Here is a 20,077-nt window from a genome sequence, read left to right as displayed (position 1 = left end):
GACACTTACTCACTTTCAGAGGGCAGCAAGGCAATAAGCGGTAACAGGCACAGGTGGCACAGGTGGCGCTGTCGCGGCTCGGGGAGCGACCTACCCTGGGGTCAAGGCTCGCTACAATGGGAGCTTCAAACAAACGGCGGGAAAAAGCGGAAAAAAGCGGGGGAGAAAAAATACGGCGAAGACCGAGAAACGGGAGAGAAGCGAAAAAAAGCGACGAAAAAAGCAGGCAAACGGCGAGGGGGCACGCACAGTCAATCTGGGTCACGCACTCTGGGTACAAAAGGAAGAGGGGATGGCAATCGCTCAGCACTCGGGGGGCACGCACTCGGGGTACAAGGAAGCAAAAAGGAGGTGGACACCCGGGAAACAGGAATCAAGGGGGACACTTACTCACTTTCAGAGGGCAGCAAGGCAATAAGCGGTAACAGACACAGACACAGTTAACAAGAAACGTTCCCCAATTCCAGTGTTTCAAAGTTACTCCAGAGTAATTCCCAGATTGAGCTCCCTCCACTCTTTCAAGAAGATACGTGTCCAGCAAATTGGTGGCTTTTATACCTTTTAAGAGGCATGGAACTCAGGTCTTATGTCAGCCGGCGACCGATTGCTTGATAAATCACACACAGCTAAAACTGGACTGGGAAAAGACCGATATATCACTTCCTTTCTCTTCCACAACGTCAGGTTTCTGGTCTCCTGGACAGATCTTTCCACATAAAGAATCTTAGTGTAACAACTGATTGTGCTTTAAAATTGCAGACTCAGCTCAGTGCAGTCCTGAAGACTTGTTTCTGACAGATTTCTAAGAGACATTTGAGGTTCCTCTCGTTTCCAATAAGATTTTCAATGCCAATGTGTTGCCTGGGTGTTTCAAGCAAAAAGCTGAGATGGGACCTCAATCCCAGGCTGTTGAACCTTTAATGCAGTGATCACATATGTACAAATTTGGCTTCTCTTCATTGATTAGTGGCTGAAGAGCTCAGGTTTAGGACCATTTATCTGGCCCAAAAGGCCATCTATCAAGCTTGACCAACATTTTGGCCATCTACGATATATATTTCACTTGACAAATTCATACCCTCTCCATCACCTTTCAAATAAATGGATGACTCAGAGGATCAAAAGGGGAAACTAAATAAGAGGCATTTTTCAAATGGGGCAGCCATTTTTTGGAACACTGTACCTCTCAACACCAAATGTTATTTTAAATCATTCAATTTTGGAAAACATTAAAAACACGGTTCCTTCTGTTTGGGACCTAGTCCAGGCCACCGCAGACTTGTCAACTTAAAGTCCAGCTCTTCAATGCCAAGAGGCCTCAGAATGAAACTTCCACAACAAATTCCCTAAATATAAAGAGACATGTCATTATGCTTACACTCAGCCAGTCCTGGTAATTTAATGAACAACATTTTGGCTTCTGGGATTTGTAGTTTTGCTTCTTCCAAGGACAAACAAGCCCCATGCGCAAGGAAGCAGAGCACAAATGCGGCTAAAAGTCAGTTGGTACTTTGCTCCCCACTACATAATCACAGACAATAATCTAAGTCCACCTCTACATAAGTGAGGCATTCTGACTGAGTATATGTGATTCTTCCCACTTCTATTCTGCATTTTACCCTTGAACTATTTAATTTATCATACAAGCCATGTTCTCTTTAAAAGTTCTTTTAATGTTAAGCAATTTTGTTTCATAGTATATACTGCCATTTAGCAACTACCTTGTGTTTCTTTCTTTGTAAACAATGGCTGATGAATTCTACTCTGGTCTCCATTTCACGTCATCATTCTATGCCCCATTCTTTTATAGACAGAATGTTTTGGTCAATTAAGAGGTTCACCAATGCACTTTAATCCTGGCTTACATGCCTTTCCGCTATATCAGACTGAGTTCATGCACAGTTTGCCTCATCTCTGATCCACAGTCACTATCCCAGCTATTTCTAAACTTTTTTCATTTGAAGCTAAATATTATCAATAGAAGCAGTAACACAAAGAAGGAACATAATCCACAAACTAGTTAGGTACATATCAAGGAAGTTTTAATGTTGAGAAACTAAGCAAATCTAGTTACTGAAGAGTTTAGAAACCATAGCGAGCTAAAATTAACCTCTTCGGTATGGAATAGGCTTTAGGTAAACTGGTACACATCAGGGAAGAATTTCATAAAGCGGGGCGTGGTTTAGCCACCGAGCAAGATGGCCGCAACCTAGTGGAGCTCCAGACCCAGTAATCTGCCCTAAATCTGTACTTAAGCCTCATTCTAATGCCAAGAATTAGTGCCCACCAACAAAGAAACACAGTCAGTAACCCCGCGGCCGGTGTTGGCACTTGAAAACGGAACACAGCAAAAGAGGCCGGTTGTATGCGCAGTGGGCGGCAGCCGCGAGGGCCGCGATGAGACGCAAGTACAGTCGTCACTGATGTCAGGCAGCAGTGCATGCCGGCTGGTCGGGGGTAAGAGAGAAATACCGCTGCCAGAGAGTGATGTTATTGGCCGGACCGGTGGTATCTGTGCCCGGTGGAGCGACAGAGACATTCACTTGCTGCCCTGGGTGTTGACAGAAGCAGTGAGTAGAAACCACAGTGGCTGTTGGGCTGAGGGGGGCAGGCGCCGAGACGCTGCAGCTGAGAAGAAACACTGAACTATGGGCTCGTGGTTTGGTGTATGAGAAGGACTCCTGCCCGGATCCGCACCGTAACGGTGGGCCAGACCCAGATGAGCAAGGTGAGCCGGGAGGCCTCCGGAGCACTAGACGTGGGTGGGCCTAGTGGCCAAACAACGTGGTGGGGCTCGGACCAGCAGAAATCCAGCTGTGATACGTGCCAGCTGATCGGTGGTCAGGGGGAAGTCCCGTGGGCAGATCGTGGGTGATAGGCAGGATAATCAGAGCCCGTCGGGTGGAGCGGCGGAGGCGCCCACCCGAGACCCTGTGCAGATCTCGGAATTGACTTTCACCAGAGCGGAGAGCCGGACCCAGACCGAGGACTCAAACCGGGAGGCCTCCGGTGTAATACCAATAAGCGATATTGACTATGTTATGTATTAATTGTGAAAAAAAGCAACATCAAGAGTAAATCCATACAATAACCCTTAAAAGGTTCTGTATGAACTGCTCTGTTATTGGTTGATACCAAGGACCCACAGTAGTCTTGATTTACAGTTCTGACCTGCAACGCTCTTAGTATTCTAAATCAAGAATCCACATGTAATAAAGCAAATACATCCTAATCTTAACATTGTGAGTACTGTGCATTGTTAGCAGTGGATCACACACCTCTACCAATGAATCTGAACCATAACTCCCAGTCCTCGGGCTCTTTCAGTATTGAAACCCATATTTATTTTCTGTCATAGCTCTTCAAAGCAGTCCTGAGACAACCCTTTGATTCCATTTCTGAAATGCACACACAACTACTGCAGCTAATCTTAAAACCTATTTGTGGCGCCCAATGTGATTACACTACTGAGAAGTGAACACTACTCTGCAAAATGCTTTTGTAACTCTACCAGTATACCTAAATCCACATCTGCAGCATACCTGCTATTCGATTATTGGTACCCACATTCAGTTCTATAATATTACTGGTAGACACATAACTCTGTCAATGCCCTTCAAATTTGACCTCTACAGATAATATTTCCTGCTATCCCTACACCTGAAACATAAGTCATATCTTCAAATTCACCTCCGATTTAACCTGCAACATTCAATGCCATTACAGATCTGAGACCCAGACAGAACCTCAATGTACCTCAATCATGCACTTTAACCTGCCCTGCAGCACACCCTACTGTTCCAGTACTTGGATTCACTGCATCTCTATTCTGCCTGCTGACTATTGCATTCCTTGTAATGGGATCGACCCTGCAGCGAACCCCATTGTTCCAATAATTGGATTCACTGCATCTCTATTCTGCCTGCTGTGTATATTGCTATCTTTGGAATGGGACTGACAGTCCCCAACCTGCAGCCCTTCCTCTTATTTCATTATTCTAAAGGTACCTCTTCCAAAGCAACCCAATCATACCATGCGGCACTCCGCCCCACTGCAGTGGTGGATGGGGACACAAAAGCTCTATCAATGTGCCTAAGTTTTGTTATGCACTAACCCCATCTGTTCCAATTCTTGGAAGAGCTTATAGCTCTTTATTACACGATAGCTCTCGCCACCAGCACCCCAATTTAGGGAATACAAACACCTGTCAATGCACCTCAATATACACCATCAGTAACCCCTGCTCTACCGATATTTTGAAAATGGTGACCTATGAGGATGCACCTGAATACTGACCTCGACAACACTTCGAATACAGTGCTCCAGACTCGTCGCTGCAATACCATACAGACACACATTACAAAGCAGCAATGTAACATACAAGGTCTCTCAAGCTGATTTTTGTTGCACTGGAAAAATACTAGTTCTCACTAAAAACTAAGATAATAGATCAATAGCCTTTTAATGTTCAGTTGCTGAGCTGTTGTGTGCTGATGTGGGAGATCCTGCAAAGTGCAGGGCTTACATAAATTAGCTCTGGTTGACATCCCCTTCCACCCTTTTTTAAATACCTCTGACCGTGACTTTAAACAACAAACGTTACAGAACCTCAAAGGCTTAAGACATGGTTCAACTGGAACAGAATCAGTGTCCTGCCTCTGGCACAATAACGCTATCTTAAAGTACTTGGGTGAAATAACTTCAGGGACCCGCTTAGAATACGGATTCGGGCTCCACACAGTCAGAGATGTTATGAGGAGAGGCAGTATTCAATGTAGACCCATCCCAATCTCCCCTATGGCTGCTTTCTTTAAACCACCCACGCTTCAGCCCGCTAGGTCTGGTTTCTCGTTTCCTGGTCAATGTTCTACTCTTGCTCATATTCGGTAGTACAGTTGGGCCTGGGTCTGTCCTCCTGGCTGTTCCACGCCTTCAAGAAGAATGACACAAAGAACTTGCCCTTTTCAATGTCTATCTGTGCTAATCCTGCAGCATCTCCTTGTAAGTCCAATAAAAGTACAAAGTTAATAAATCAAGGGTGGATACTGTATCACCCTTAGGGGTCAGTAGCCAGGGGCAAACGCAACCCAACTTATCTTCAAGTTTTAAACACTAATTCAATCTGTGGAGAATACATCTTCTCTGACCTTTCTCTGCCGTCCTGAGCTGTTGCAAGTGGGTGAATGGGAGAGAAAGTAGGTACACATGAAATAGCCAAGGAATGTGGTTTGAGATTTTGCTTAAAACACTTAGTCCAGACTTCTTTGCCAGTTGACAACACTCAGTCAAGGGAAAGTGGAAGGTAGCTCGGATATTTGTGACTGGATAGATAGTATGAGTCTGCCAGAGGAAAATCCTTTAATGCACCTTCATCAATCTATAAGGTCTCTTGGATAAAGCTGCAAGAACAGGAGCATGCAGGGAGTCATGTTCTCAAGCAGAGAAATGACAACCTTAATGAGAACTATTTTGTTCAGCCACTCGACACCCATTTTTAGGCTCTCCATAGTCCTGCATAAGAGGGCAGTATTAGACTTCAACTTGGGGAGGAATGCATCACCAGACCATATATTTTGAAGCATGGCCAAAATCATGCAGCACCTTTGATGCTCAAGCCTACTGGAAGTAAAAACAATACACCCAGAAGTCGATCAAAAAAATTAAATTTTGAAGTGGAGGAGGTGGCTTCCCACGTGGGGACTCAATATTTTTTATTTCGTTTTCGTTATCAGAAAAAAACAATAAAACATCAATATCAATGGTTCTTTAGCAGCTATACGGGGCTCTTTAGGGTTGACTCCCATGCCCCAAGCATCAAAACAGCAGACAGTTTAGTACAGATTTTACATACTGCAAGAACGTTCCAAAGGTCTTGACATTCCAGAACCAATGGGCACTCTACTATGCAACATGTTACAAAGATGTTTATCTCATCATTCCATCCAGCCCATAATATTTTTACCTGGGTGTCGCAACACTCAAGAATTTTCGGGGAGTGGGGGGGGGGGACCCACTGCCCTCGTAGTCCACCCTTTCGAGTTCCATACAGTGCTCCATCCCCATGCACAATTGTGACCTGGTGGGTTAGTCCAAGTTCCAGCACTCTTGTGCTGAATCTCTTTTTTAATTCTTAGTTCTGTGGTCAGTTTATATCGTTGTCAACCAACTTGGCAAGACATACAAACGATGGTATTGTGGGAAATGCAATGCCTAGAACTCCAGAAAATTCCTCCATACTACATTTCAGAAAGCCTGCACCTCTCTGCATGTACCAACTGTATGCTAGAAGTTATCCTCCTCCACTTCACATCTGAGGCAGTCACTGCTTGGAGTAGACCCACTTTACACAGCCTACTCCAGATATAATAGGCTCTATGTAGCATCTTTAGTTCTACCAGTCAGAGGCTCTTCACAATCACCACCTTCTATGGACCCTCAATGATGTCTACCAGTTCGTATCCTCCAACGCACTTAGCTCTTTCTGACAGTTGTCCCTGAGATAACGTAGGCATTTGAATGAACTATTAAAAAGTGTTCTGTATATCATGTGCACACTTTCGAAATAACAACAGCCTGATGTTAAATCATAAGTTCCCTACATGGCAGTATGATCAGACAGAGCTTAGCTATTAAAGTGACCATGGGTATTCCAGATCAAGATAAGAAGCATGGATAAAAGAAAATGTTAAACATTGGCAGACTTGTGATCCTTCCACTAAGCCCCACTGCTGCACACCTCCATGAGCACTGCTCCCAAGTCACAGAAACAAAAGAAAGCTGCATGAAAACAGGAAACCTTCGAAAGTGGTGCTTCAACCCCACAACAGAGCTTCAAAGAGAAGATAACAAATGGAGCTTCCTCAGAGAGACTAAGATAACAAACATCAACACACACACACACATAAGCTTGTGTTGAGACAAGAGAAATGCAGGAGAATGCACAGACTGTCAGTAATGATATAATAATAATTGTCTTCACATACTTATTGCCAACACTCTACGCTCTAGCCAGCATCATTCCAGACTAGAGCAATGTGGAAATAACAGACAAATGTGCAAGATTCAGCCTCAAGCCACATGCTGGGCATGGTTATGGTCAATCTTCAAGCTCCCGATACCCCTAAGTCTATCTGCATACTGATGAAAAGTGATTTAGTGTGAGCGCAAGAGGAAACCATGGGAAATTATCTTACCTTCCTGGAATTCTGGATCATGGTGATAAAATCTTTCTGGGGCACTAGAACTAAGAGGCTTGGGTCGTCAACCCAAGCACTTTCTTCTTCCTACATAGAGAGGAAAGGCAAAAGTCACATGGAAACCTTAGAAGCAGAGCACAGTTGACCGAGATCTGAACCCATAGATGATATCTTCAGTGACAGTAGCAGAGTCTGGTCTACAGAGCTCTGTGCCTTTACAGATGCAAATGTGAATGCGTTATCTCCCGTGGGAGTAACGTCCTTTACTCAGCACTCCGGTGTTGTCAAAATTCAAATAAGGTGATCCAAGGGGTGATAGATTATTTCACAATAATTTCTTTAATTCGTAATTTTACTTCCAATTCATACTATTTCTCACATAGTATTGCGTGTTTCTTCTCAACAATTTCAATATTTCAGCCCTATGCATTTCGGGCAAACCCTTCTTCAGGGGACTTACATTCTGAAAACAGAAAACATTTTGTTCGAGTGACAGAATACAACATCCAATATTATACATTGTTCAAAGAATTACATTCTAGTCAGCATATTGATAGTTTGTGAAAGTCGGAGTTGGCCGTGAGCGGAAGAGTGCCGGATTATCGGGGTGTCAGGTTCATGCACTGGAAGGATAGATGTTACACACTTAGTTGGTGTAAAAGGCCGTTACAATGTGTCTAAAAGTTTGACGGCAGGGGCGTGACAGAAAGATTCAGAGCGATAGTTCGAAATGTGCACAAGCGAAAAATAGTGAAGAAAAAAACGTGATAAAATGTAAACCAAATTGTAATTAATTTTTTCTAACCTTTCCAAATGTGAGCGTCAAAGTTCTAACAAACAGACGTGGAAACCCACGACATGGTAATTCGTACACGAAGTTTGTCTGCAATAAAATGTACAGAGTGCTTTTCAGTACACAATGGTTACGAAAAAGGATACTAGGTTTACCGTGAAGAGACGGCAGTCTGAATGCGCTCTTACCGCGTCGTGAATTCAGATGAGTTGCGGTGTGGACCCGTTCGTTTGTGTTTGGGAAAGTTGCTTCCTTTGGTTAAGAATCAGAAGACTCATGCATCACGTGATGATGAAAAGTGCATCACGTGATGATGAAAAGTGAAAAAAGACTCCGATTTCGTAATTACAATAATACGGGTTTGATGACAAATAAAGTCGAGGCTGTGCTAAGTATATTGTGGCTATGAAAGTGCTCACCAGATCAAAAATGGATCGAAAATGGAACAAAAGTAAAACCAATGATTTAAAAGACAAACGGTCACATATGTCAGCGGAGTGTTGTCGTGACACTTATGTTCAATAAAGTTTGAGAGTGAAATTCAAAAAGATTCTTGCGCTGGAAGATGTAGTGTACATCTGCCGCACGGAATCCAAAGGGAAAAATATAAAAAAGGAATAAAAAGGTGTGAACAAAGGGAATCATCAACCGTATATCAATGTGCCATCCGAGTGCAACATGCGAAAGAATTACTTCACAATAGAAAACGTGAATTGAAAAGATGATGTAGGATAATATGACGGTGTGATATTGTGAAATGCGGATGAATGGGATAACGTTCTCAAAGACATCAACTAGAAACTTATTCCAAAGAAATCAATGATCGTAAGATCAGGAAATTCAAACGCGACACTACAGACTACCGACTAGGAGAGGTTTACACATGGGCAGACATATACGCAAGACGCAGACAACAAAGATCTAATACTGGAAGATCCTCGGAAGAAACTTTGTCCTCGGAAGATTCTCATCGCAGAAAGCAGCCTCCACCTTCGAGTACTCAAAGACCTGATAGAACACCTGCCTCTGCACCTCGAGAACAGGACCTTCCAACAACTAGTGAAACTTCTTTTTTAGAAAGAGGAACCGCCCAACAAGAAGAACCAGGAGGAGCAAGTCTAAAAAGAAAACTTATGACGGACACTATAGCCAAGAACACAAGAAACCAGAAACCCTAGTTATGAACATATCCAAACAATCAATCTCTGATTTTCAATTACAAACACTCCAGAAGGGAACCTCATACGTCCCCACCTATCATTCAAATCTATTAGAGGCACAAGTTTGTGTATACAAATTTCTACGTACACTGAGGTTAAGACATTTTTTCAGCAACGTGTTAGAACCCACAACAGATCAACCCCAGAACAAACTATTGGGTCTAAGAAATCCTAGCAAATTCATTCCACCTACCAGTCACAAAGTACTTGACGTCTTCGAAAAAATTGTTTTGAAGGACGTTCAAAATATTTTCAAACAACCTCGATCAAAAAATTCTAACCTCAATCAAAAAGAAAGACAAGCACTAGACCAATTGTCTAAAAATAAAGAAATAACCATCCGACAAGCTGATAAGGGAGGTGCTCTTGTCATCATGGATACAGATTTTTATAACATCAACGTCAACGAACATGTTAATGATACCAATATCTACACAAGACACGACAGGGATCCTACCAATGACTTTAAGATCATTCTGAATCAAATAATAGATACAGCCATTACCCAAGGAATTATTGGCACCAAAGAAAAAGAATATTTGATTAAAGTCAACCCTGCCATTCCTTACATTTACATGATTCCTAAAGTCCACAAAAATGCCAATTCACCACCGTTTCGTCCTATTGTTTCTACTATCAATTCCATCCACGAACCAGTTGGAAAGTTCCTAGACAAACATCTTCAACCATTTGTCCAAAACATGAGCACCTACATCAGAGATACTACCCATTTCCTTAACCTACTGGAATCTCACAGACATGATACTATGTACCATCGACGTTAAATCCCTGTACACGTCTATACCCCACGACTTGGGTTTACAAGCAGTAGAACACTATTTAATCACAAGTGATCAAGAGGAAATGTTCAAAGTATTTCTAATGGAATTGTTACACTTTACGCTGTATCACAGCTATTTCAAATGGGGAGATCAATATTTCATCCAAACATCAGGAACATCCATGGGAAATTGTACCGCACCGGCATATGCCAACCTCTTCATGTACAAATTCGAAGAAGACTATATTTTGAGCAACCCAAACTGGAACAGTCACATCATCATGTATGGAAGATACATTGACGATATTTTTTTACTATGGAATGGCACAGAAATTTCACTGTTAACAGCCATCGAAGAACTGAATCTGATAGATGACAGAATTGGTTTCACGTACAACATTAACAAAAGAGAAATACCTTTCCTAGATGTTTTGGTTATTAACAACGAAGGCAATCTTGATACCAAAGTGTTTATCAAACCAACCGACAGGAACAACTTTTTACATTTTACAAGTTTTCATCAGCCTTCATTGAAACATCACTTACCATTTTCACAACTATTGCGCTTAAAGAGAATCTCGTCCAACTCGGACTATTACAATCAATCTAAAACTGTCACTATCCAAAAATTCAGACAGAGAGGATATCCAGAAACCACCTTGAATGAAGCACAGGAAAGAGTCCGGAAATTCGAAAGAACTCAGCTACTGACAGTACAACAGAAAAATGATACACAAAGACCAGTATTTATTTCTAAATATTCTACCAGAAGTTTCAATATCAAGAGAACCATTTTAAAACACTGGCCACTACTTGCGCAGGAAGAAGAGTTCAAAGGAATTTTTCATAACATCCCAAGATTCGCGTACAAACGTACTCGTAAAATAAAGGAAATGCTCAAACCAAAAGAAGATGCCACCAATGTCAAGCACAGAGGAACTATACCTTGTCATAACTGCAGCAACTGTAATGCCATAATTAAGGGTAGTGAAATATTGCATCCATCAAAAGGCACGAGAATCAAACTACGAGTATCAGGTACATGCGACAGCAGTAACGTGGTATACATGTTGAAATGCCCGTGTGGTCTTCCCTATGTGGGAAAAACTCAGAGGAAACTAAAAACTCGAATCATCGAACATAAAAGTAACATCAGACTTAAGAATATTAAATCTACGGTCGCTTTACATTTCAACGATCACCACCATAACCCCAGCCAATTACGCTTTTGTATATTGGAACAAGTACCGATGTTACCGGGAAGAGACAATTCTCAACATCTATTAAGAAGAGAAATCTTTTGGATTACCCACTTGAATACACTTCAGCCGAAAGGATTAAATGAACGTTTCGAACTACATTGCTTTTTGTAAAATCGCTAAACAGCAAGTTATCTAAGTTTATAAACCTGTGATGTTCATTATATGGACTTAAATGGTTTGAAATGTAATGACAACTTTATTGTTACCGTCCTATTACTTTCATCTCACGTCATTTTCCCTTTCATGACACCTTCTTAAACACCACCGCACCGGTTTTCAGCCCACAATATCACATCGTCATATTATCCTACATCATCTTTTCAATTCACGTTTTCTATTGTGAAGTAATTCTTTCGCATGTTGCACTCGGATGGCACATTGATATACGGTCGATGATCCCCTTTGTTTACACCTTTTTATTCCTTTTTTATATTTTTCCCTTTGGATTCCGTGCGGCAGATGTACACTACATCTTCCAGCGCAAGAATCTTTTTGAATTTCACTCTCAAACTTTATTGAACATAAGTGTCACGACAACACTCCGCTGACATATGTGACCGTTTGTCTTTTAAATCATTGGTTTTACTTTTGTTCCATTTTCGATCCATTTTTGATCTGGTGAGCACTTTCATAGCCACAATATACTTAGCACAGCCTCGACTTTATTTGTCATCAAACCCGTATTATTGTAATTACGAAATCGGAGTCTTTTTTCACTTTTCATCATCACGTGATGCACTTTTCATCATCACGTGATGCATGAGTCTTCTGATTCTTAACCAAAGGAAGCAACTTTCCCAAACACAAACGAACGGGTCCACACCGCAACTCATCTGAATTCCCGACGCGGTAAGAGCGCATTCAGACTGCCGTCTTTTCACGGTAAACCTAGTATCTAGTATCCTTTTTCGTAACCATTGTGTACTGAAAAGCACTCTGTACATTTTATTGCAGACAAACTTCGTGTACGAATTACCATGTCGTGGGTTTCCACGTCTGTTTGTTAGAACTTTGACGCTCACATTTGGAAAGGTTAGAAAAAATTAATTACAATTTGGTTTACATTTTATCACGGTTTTTTCTTCACGATTTTTCGCTTGTGCACATTTCGAACTATCGCTCTGAATCTTTCTGTCATGCCCCTGCCGTCAAACTTTTAGACACATTGTAACGGCCTTTTACACCAACTAAGTGTGTAACATCTATCCTTCCAGTGCATGAACCTGACACCCCGATAATCCGGCACTCTTCCGCTCACGGCCAACTCCGACTTTCACAAACTATCAATATGCTGACTAGAATGTAATTCTTTGAACAATGTATAATATTGGATGTTGTATCCTGTCACTCGAACAAAATGTTTTCTGTTTTCAGAATGTAAGTCCCCTGAAGAAGGGTTCGCCCGAAATGCATAGGGCTGAAATATTGAAATTGTTGAGAAGAAACACGCAATACTATGTGAGAAATAGTATGAATTGGAAGTAAAATTACGAATTAAAGAAATTATTGTGAAATAATCTATCACCCCTTGGATCACCTTATTTGAATTTTGACAACACCGGAGTGCTGAGTAAAGGACGTTACTCCCACGGGAGATAACGCATTCACATTTGTCATTTTCACCTCCTGGCTCAGGAGGGTATTTACCAGGCACGCTAAATAAACGCAACATCATTCACACACGGCTGTGCGACGTTCCACTATCCAATTGGAGTTCCACCTTTACAGATGCAATCAGTAGTGAGAGTGTCATGAGCAGGCAGAGAATAATCGAAGCCTACCCTTTAGAAGACATCATCAGCAAGAGGAGTTAGCAACTGGCCAGGAGCACTTTGTACCACAGATACTTTTGGAAGGGACAGGCATACACTGTAACTCATAAATACTCAGCAGTGGGTGGGCGTGGGGGAGGGCAAGGCCTGGTCTTCAGCGCTCTGTACCCCAGACACCATCAACTGTAAGATGGGCTAGAGCCCAGCCCCTATAGGTCTCTTCCATAGGAAACCATCAGCAATGAGGGAAGTCAAAGCTATCTGAAACGAGAGCAAGCACGGCCTGTCCTCTGTAGCTAGAGGAGTCAGAGCCTTGCTTATAGAGCTCTGTAGCGCATTAATCCCATCACAGTAATACAAGTCAGAGCATTGCCTACAGAATGCTGTTTCCCATAGACATCATCTGCAGTGACAGAAGTCAGAGCCTGACCAGCTGAGCTCTGTAGCCCCAGACACATTCAGCAACGAGAGAAACACACCCAGCTTACAGAGCTTCTATGCAACAGTTAAAATCGAAACTGAGAGGATTTCAACCACCGGTTTATGTGATGTCAACATCTCTCCCCACCTACATTCTCTTTTAGGAAATACAATGAACTTTGCTTTATGTTTCTCTGTGTCTCACCTCTTCCCCTCTATCTATTGTCAGAAAAGGGTTTTAGCAATTTGTTTTCAAAGGAAACTCTTAGTTTCTCCCCAAAGATCAGTCCTGTGCAAAAAAGAATGCAGCAAGCTAAATACTAATGTTATTAGTCCTCACGTCTTGCCTTATGCAATTACCGGTGGCATGATTAATTACAGATCTATATATGTGGTGGAAATAGAAACAAGTGGGAATTCTTCTTAAGAATAAGACATGTCATATGAAAAAGAAGGAACCCACACATGGAGCATAATACTGCACGCTAGAAGACACTAAGAAAAAACTGTGCTCCCTAATGCAAATATGGGAATCTGTCTATTGTGTGGGACTCAGTAGTTATCGCATAACAGGCATAGAAAAGAACAGGAAAAGAGACTCTCTGAGAAGAGACAGCTCAACACTGGCAGTCAGGAAGGTGGCAGGGAAGAAGAAAATGTTGCACTTCTTTTATCTTACACAGGTTCTATTCTTGCCTCCTGCCATGATGGGCCCAAACAATCTCCTTGAAAACAGGGATATTATTAAAGAGAAGCTGGCTGGTGGTCAGTTTTCTTAAAGATCTCTAAACTTGACGTGGTAGGTCATTACTAAACATTTTACAAGTCTATACTACAAGGACACCATTAACACCAGATACTGGACACTGGACTAGTGAGTTCTCCTACCTGCAGGTCTCTTGCTCGCCTCCTCCAGGAGATACTGTAAGGCACTGACCGGGTGTCCACTACACAGCTGCACTCCATGGTCTGCAGGGCACTGAGGAGAAGCCCCCCACCCTCCATCTGCAAGACAGCTGGTGGAAGGGGAAGGACCATAATTTACTTAGACACCACCAATTTCACATGAAAGAGAGCAGAGTGAGAGGTCTCCCCACCCCTAAACCATGCCTACAGGAAAGATGAGATCAAAGTATCTTATCAGGATTTAGCCCAACACACCTGCCACTCATCTTCAAGATCAGAGGGGTCAACACCAAGCATCTGCCTAGTCCACTCCCTGACTTTCTGGGACTCTGCTCCATCTTGCCCACTGCCCTTGTCTCCCTTCTACACCACCTGTGGTACTCACATTCCTCTGCTTTCATACAGTCACTGTCCCTTCTACACCACCCCAACCTTCCTCTCCCAACAAATTTTCATTTCTCCATTCAACTTCCACCGTTTCACTTTGCTCCTCTGCTCTCTTTTTCACCTTCCCAATCCCTGTTTTTTTTACCCAACTCCTGAAGTGCAAGAGTACCTGGATCAATCAGCACTTGCAAGTGTTTCATGCACTCCTCTGGTCTCTGTGCCTTTAAAGCCTCAGCCAGTGCCTTTTTCTTCGCCTTCTCCTGCTCCAGAAACTCCTTTCTTTCTCTGAGTTTTTCCCGCTCTTGCCTCTTCCTTAGAGCTTCCTCGTTTCCCTTCTCTAGCTCCTCCACACCATGCTTAACTTTCTTCTTTGGAGGACCGATATTTAAGCTTGTCACCTGGGGCTGGGGAATGAGGTTCGACCACTGAGACTTGTGAATAGGAGACTTACGCGGTCTCTCCTTGGGGGCCCTGGGTACTGCACCCTTTTCATTGTAGGGTAACTGCAGGGGTTTTGTAACCAATGACGCCTTGGCTGTCTCAGCTTGTACGTCCATATGCTCGGAGCGGAACGTGGAGCTTATAGTTGTGGACACCTGAAATGAAGAGCCACTAGATAAGGCCTCTGCAGCTGTAAATCTGCCCTTCAGCCTCTCTGAGAGGGGTACAATTTCTTCCTCTTCCTCACTTTCGCTGCTGATCATTGTGATATCCTTGTCACAGGTGTTGACTGGGGCATAATCCTCAAGAGCAGTGTAGGTAATGTTTCGTACAGGAGACGGAGGATAGGAGGTTTCAGAGCCAGAACTTTCTAGCATGATGACATTGTTCTTTGGAAGAGAACTGTTGCTATTTTGCTGCCGCAGGAAACCGAAACATGGCAGTTCTTCATGGTCACTGTCACTGAGCTCGTCAGGAACATTTTGTGGTCCCATCTGATGAATGCAAACTTGTTCACTTCTGCAAAGAGAAAACAGTCACTAACTGATATCAACAAAGGGAAATCACAGTGAGTGACTAATCTTGGTGAAGAGCGCACACTGCTAGTGATTGGCTTGAGTGTTGCAAAACAAGTAATTGACTGCTATCAGTGTATCGATACACGATGTGAAGACTCTGGAGGGAACGCGCTGCTTTGCTTTCATACAAGGAGGATGGACTGTGCCCTTGTTAATAACTTGTAAGTTTTACAAGGGACTATTATTCTTACAGCCCCTTGGAACCATATTCTTATGACCTGTATCTGGAACACGTTGAAGCGCACATGAGGTTTGAACCTATATATATATATATATATATATATATATATATATATATATATATATATATATATATATATATATATATATATATATATATATCCAACAGGTAGTGCAAACTCGGCGTGGCTGAATCGTTGAAGCCTCACATCCAGAGATCACAGACACGGACCAGTTATTCTTTAGTGCAATTTATTCGCTTGCTCGCATAGTAGTCGCCATAACGTTTCGGCTCCTCAAGATATATATATATATATATATATTCCTGCGAAACACATGTTGGCTACTTATGAGTTGAACTGTTGTAACCTTGTATGATCATAATGTCAATGTGTTGAAATAAGAAAATATAAATATTTCAAATCATTTGAATTACTGTTGTCCTGATTACTGTTCTTTGGATTGTTGTACCTATATTCCCCACTACCCTTTATTTAAGACCTTGTAAGACAGGGCTGCAACTGAGAGGACGAAACGCGTTGGCTACGGGTCTTAAACTGATTATGGAGAAGAAGATAAAAATATAAAGGATTAAAAATCTAATATGTCTGATTGATGTTTTGTATTATGAAATATGTAATTTGTGTCACAACATTTAAAGTGTTTGGCTGAAAACTTGCTTGATATAAAAATTACTAGATTCACACGATGTTGGGTGCTTAACCACTGTGCATTTAATTGATGACTTAAGGGTTCCCTTTAGAGGAATTGAACTTCTGGTTCTTTGCACCAAAACTAGTTTTTGACCATCCCCACAATTGGATAAGTGCGGTCCTTGACGCTCAATCCCCGTGGAGTTCAATAGTTTTGTAAAATCCATTTATCAGTGGCTGCGTGTAGAACAGCCGATAGCTGTTGACCACACTTTATGCCTGAAGTGTAGGTAGGTCCTTACCGGTGTTTGTGTTTCTTTCCTGTAAGGTAACATTCAGTATGGTGATTTTATTAAAGTACTGGGAGAAGAGATGTTCTAGGAAAAAATCCCTAATAGATGTGTGTCATATCACACAGGATGTCAGAGGCTAGCTGGAAATGTAATTGCAAGTTATGCCTTATCCTCACAGCTTTAGCTACGTGTTCCCATCTGTGATCTGAAAAGTGCGTAATGGGCAGGAATAGTGGTGTTTGTACAAGATCAAATATGCAATCCCAACAGGGCGCATATGAACAATGTGTGTTGTTCTACGTGACAAGGGACAAAGGAAGGCACGCATCCAGAATGCTCTCCTTCAAACAGGGGAAGACAATGTTTCAACTTCACTGAGATGCACTGAACTACCTGGCCATGGAGTGCATTACTGGGAATTGGTCATCGATATATGCCAAACTATTCATGTTATGCTGACTGCATTGGTAAAGTGTGCCATATTCACAAAGGGCTTGTTAAGACAAATCAAAAGAAATGGAAAGTTGCAGTCAACATGTGATCATACTCTGGGTAACTGCAGTCTTCTGTTTTACCCTAAATTTCATGTCTGTCCTCAGCAGCGCTTACAGAGAGAAGTGGGTTGTTCCAGATATGTGGTCTACAAGTGCCAAAACAATCTATCTCCAGGTGAGGATTTTGTGCATTCTGGAAACATTAAAAACAAGTGTGGAAATAATCTTAAGAATCACAAGTAGATGTGTAGTGATTCGATTGGCCTTTAAAGAAGTGAGCATGTGTCTTAAGATGCCTAAGGATTAATAGAGCTTTTTATTGTTTATCCTTTGGACCAGCGGGAACCAGTGCACGGAGTACATTTGGTGTTATATGCTGTTTGTGTCAGAGCCATTAGAACTCTGCTGTCTCTTTGGATGATGAACCATAGACTGAGGCAAGCAAAGCTGGGACCATTGGCATGATCACGGCAGCTGAGACCCATGGCAATAACAGCACTGACTTTATGTGGCTAAGCCGTGTAGAGTGCAGGTTCCAGATGGGCCGAAGAGGATCAACACAATCTCTCTTTTTTTTTAAATAAAGAAGAAAAAGAAATAAAAGTAGCAAGTCAGAAAAAACAAACACAGATATTTTGATTGACACATTAGGGCAATAATAAGAAAGCATAATTTAAAATGCGGATAAGAACATTATCAATATAGACACTGTTCAATTACAGTCCAGAGGAGGAGGGTATGACAAAAAACATGGCTTGAGAGGAAATGTGTATCTCCAAGCAAAGAACACTATATCACGCAGTACGGACCCTACATGGCACAAGCAGAACATAACAAGAAAGCGTCTCATTAGCATCCTCAATCTGCATGCATGCAGGACACTTCAGTGAAACATACAGGTTTATATTCACTCCGTCTTCTCAGGGTGCAGAAGTAAGAGCAAAGTAGCTGCCAGACTTTTTGGGCCTGGAGGTAAGTGGTTGCAGGGAACCGTAGGTGTCGTTAGTAGCATCGCAGTATATTAAATCTCTCATCCAGACCTTAATTGTTGGGGTTGTGGGGCTACTACAGTGTTTACAGACTTGCAGTTTTGCAAGGAGCAAGGCAATAGCAGAAAAACTACGCACTCAAGCCTCCAGTAGGTTCGCATAGCCTACCATAGCCATTAATGGGGATGGGGTCAGTTCAGAGTCAATCGTTAAAGCAAGGTGGCGAAAGACTTCACCCCAATATACTAATATTGGTGTGCAGTTCCGCGCTAAATGGTGGAAGTGTGCGGACTCCGTCTCACATCTAGGGCAGTTGTGGGATTTAGTGGGATCCATCTTCGCCAGTAATTCAGGTGTAATATGTATTTGAAGTGCAAAAGCTTATGGCGATGATTTCAAGAGATAAATCGGGTTTGCTCGCAGCAGTAAGTCCAGGTCTTATTTGGCATGGGGTGTCCACAATCGTTTTTCCGGTCAGCGTGCGCCCCCATGCCCACCTGTGGCCGAAGTGTAAGAGCTAAATGATAAAGTCGGAAACCAGGTTGGTGCTATTAGCAGATGTGATAACAAGTGAAAGCAGGGAGAAATCTGCCGGCTCTGCAACAGGCTTTTCGAAGTGTGGCCGCAACCGAGGCGTGTGTCCTATGTAGCAGGAACCTGTCCATATGAGACTCTGCGCGAGATCCGTGACGGATCGCAGGTGGCCATTTTTAGGTCTTGCCTAGCGTTACAGCGCGAATGTGCTGCCATCGCTTTGCGAGGCATGCAGTATATACTGTAGTGTGGAAGCTTTGTGGAAGCTCCACCCACTCTCTGCCCATTGGCGAATGCGCTGCCATCGCTTTGCGAGGCATGCAGTATATACTGTAGTGTGGAAGCTTCGTGGAAGCTCCACCCACTCTCTGCCCATTGGCTTTTGTCTTAAATGCTGCCTTCAGATTGGTTTGAGGCTTGTTAGTCCCTCCTCATTCATCATTTGTATCCTTCCACGGCTATTGGCCCCTTTACTCCTAGCACTATTTTCTTTTAGGCCTCGTCTAGCATTGCAGCGCGCATGCGCTGCCATCGCTTTGTAAAGCATGCAGTATATACTGTGGTGTGGAAGCTTCATGGAAGCTCCTCCCACTCTCTGCCCATTGGCTTTTGTCTTAAATGCTGCCTTCCGATTGGTTTGAGGCTTGTTAGTCCCTCCTCATTCTTCATTTGTATCCTTCCATGGCTATTGGCCCCTTTACTCCTAACACTATTTTCTTCCCTGTCTCCCCACCCCATCGCCCCCTCCCTCAGTCTGTGACTTTTCAACCTCCCCTGCCCTTCCCTCCCCCACTCTCGTTCGTGTTTTATTGCCTGCCTGCACTTCTGTTTACATCTTTATTATTGCCACCTTGAAATATGCACGTTCAAGATGCGTGCTGTACAAAAACTTCTTGTTTAATGAACTAGATTTTAATGTTACTCTAAATATAATAAGACTCTAGGCAACATTCTGGGTATGCATGGCAACTGACGCCTCTTAGTTCACAAATGGCATTGGTGTCGGGCAGGAGGAGCGGCAGTGTTTTAACTCATGCTTAAAACAAGCACTTTTAATAACTTCCTCTCAATTCAGTGCTATAATCTTGTGTACTGAGGTGACGCGCTAAAGAAATGCACTTTTTTAAATTCTGAAGAGACATTATCGCACATTTACATCATGTTTACTGTATGATTAA

At 42.6% G+C, this 20,077-nt stretch overlaps 1 protein-coding gene across 4 annotated transcripts in view; it reads right to left on the bottom strand.

Moving 5' to 3' along the window:
* The window catches only part of EME1 (essential meiotic structure-specific endonuclease 1), an 86,827-nt gene that overhangs the window by 31,472 nt on the left and 35,278 nt on the right, over window positions 1-20,077 (bottom strand). For all 4 annotated transcript variants that reach the window (XM_085617098.1, XM_085617101.1, XM_085617099.1 and 1 more), the window contains 3 exons: window positions 14,907-15,697; window positions 14,333-14,460; window positions 7,194-7,283 (listed from right to left, as the gene is read on the bottom strand). In XM_085617098.1, the coding sequence (XP_085473224.1) occupies window positions 7,194-7,283; window positions 14,333-14,460; window positions 14,907-15,672 (984 nt within the window). In that variant the 5' untranslated portion in view covers window positions 15,673-15,697. The remainder of the gene's footprint in view (window positions 1-7,193; window positions 7,284-14,332; window positions 14,461-14,906; window positions 15,698-20,077) is intronic.

The sequence above is a fragment of the Triturus cristatus genome, chromosome 7 (genome assembly GCF_964204655.1).
Source record: "Triturus cristatus chromosome 7, aTriCri1.1, whole genome shotgun sequence".
NCBI classification, from domain to species: Eukaryota; Metazoa; Chordata; class Amphibia; order Caudata; family Salamandridae; genus Triturus; species Triturus cristatus.
The sequence above is the reverse complement of the archived record's forward strand: the minus strand, read 5'-3'. Positions and strand labels throughout refer to the sequence as shown.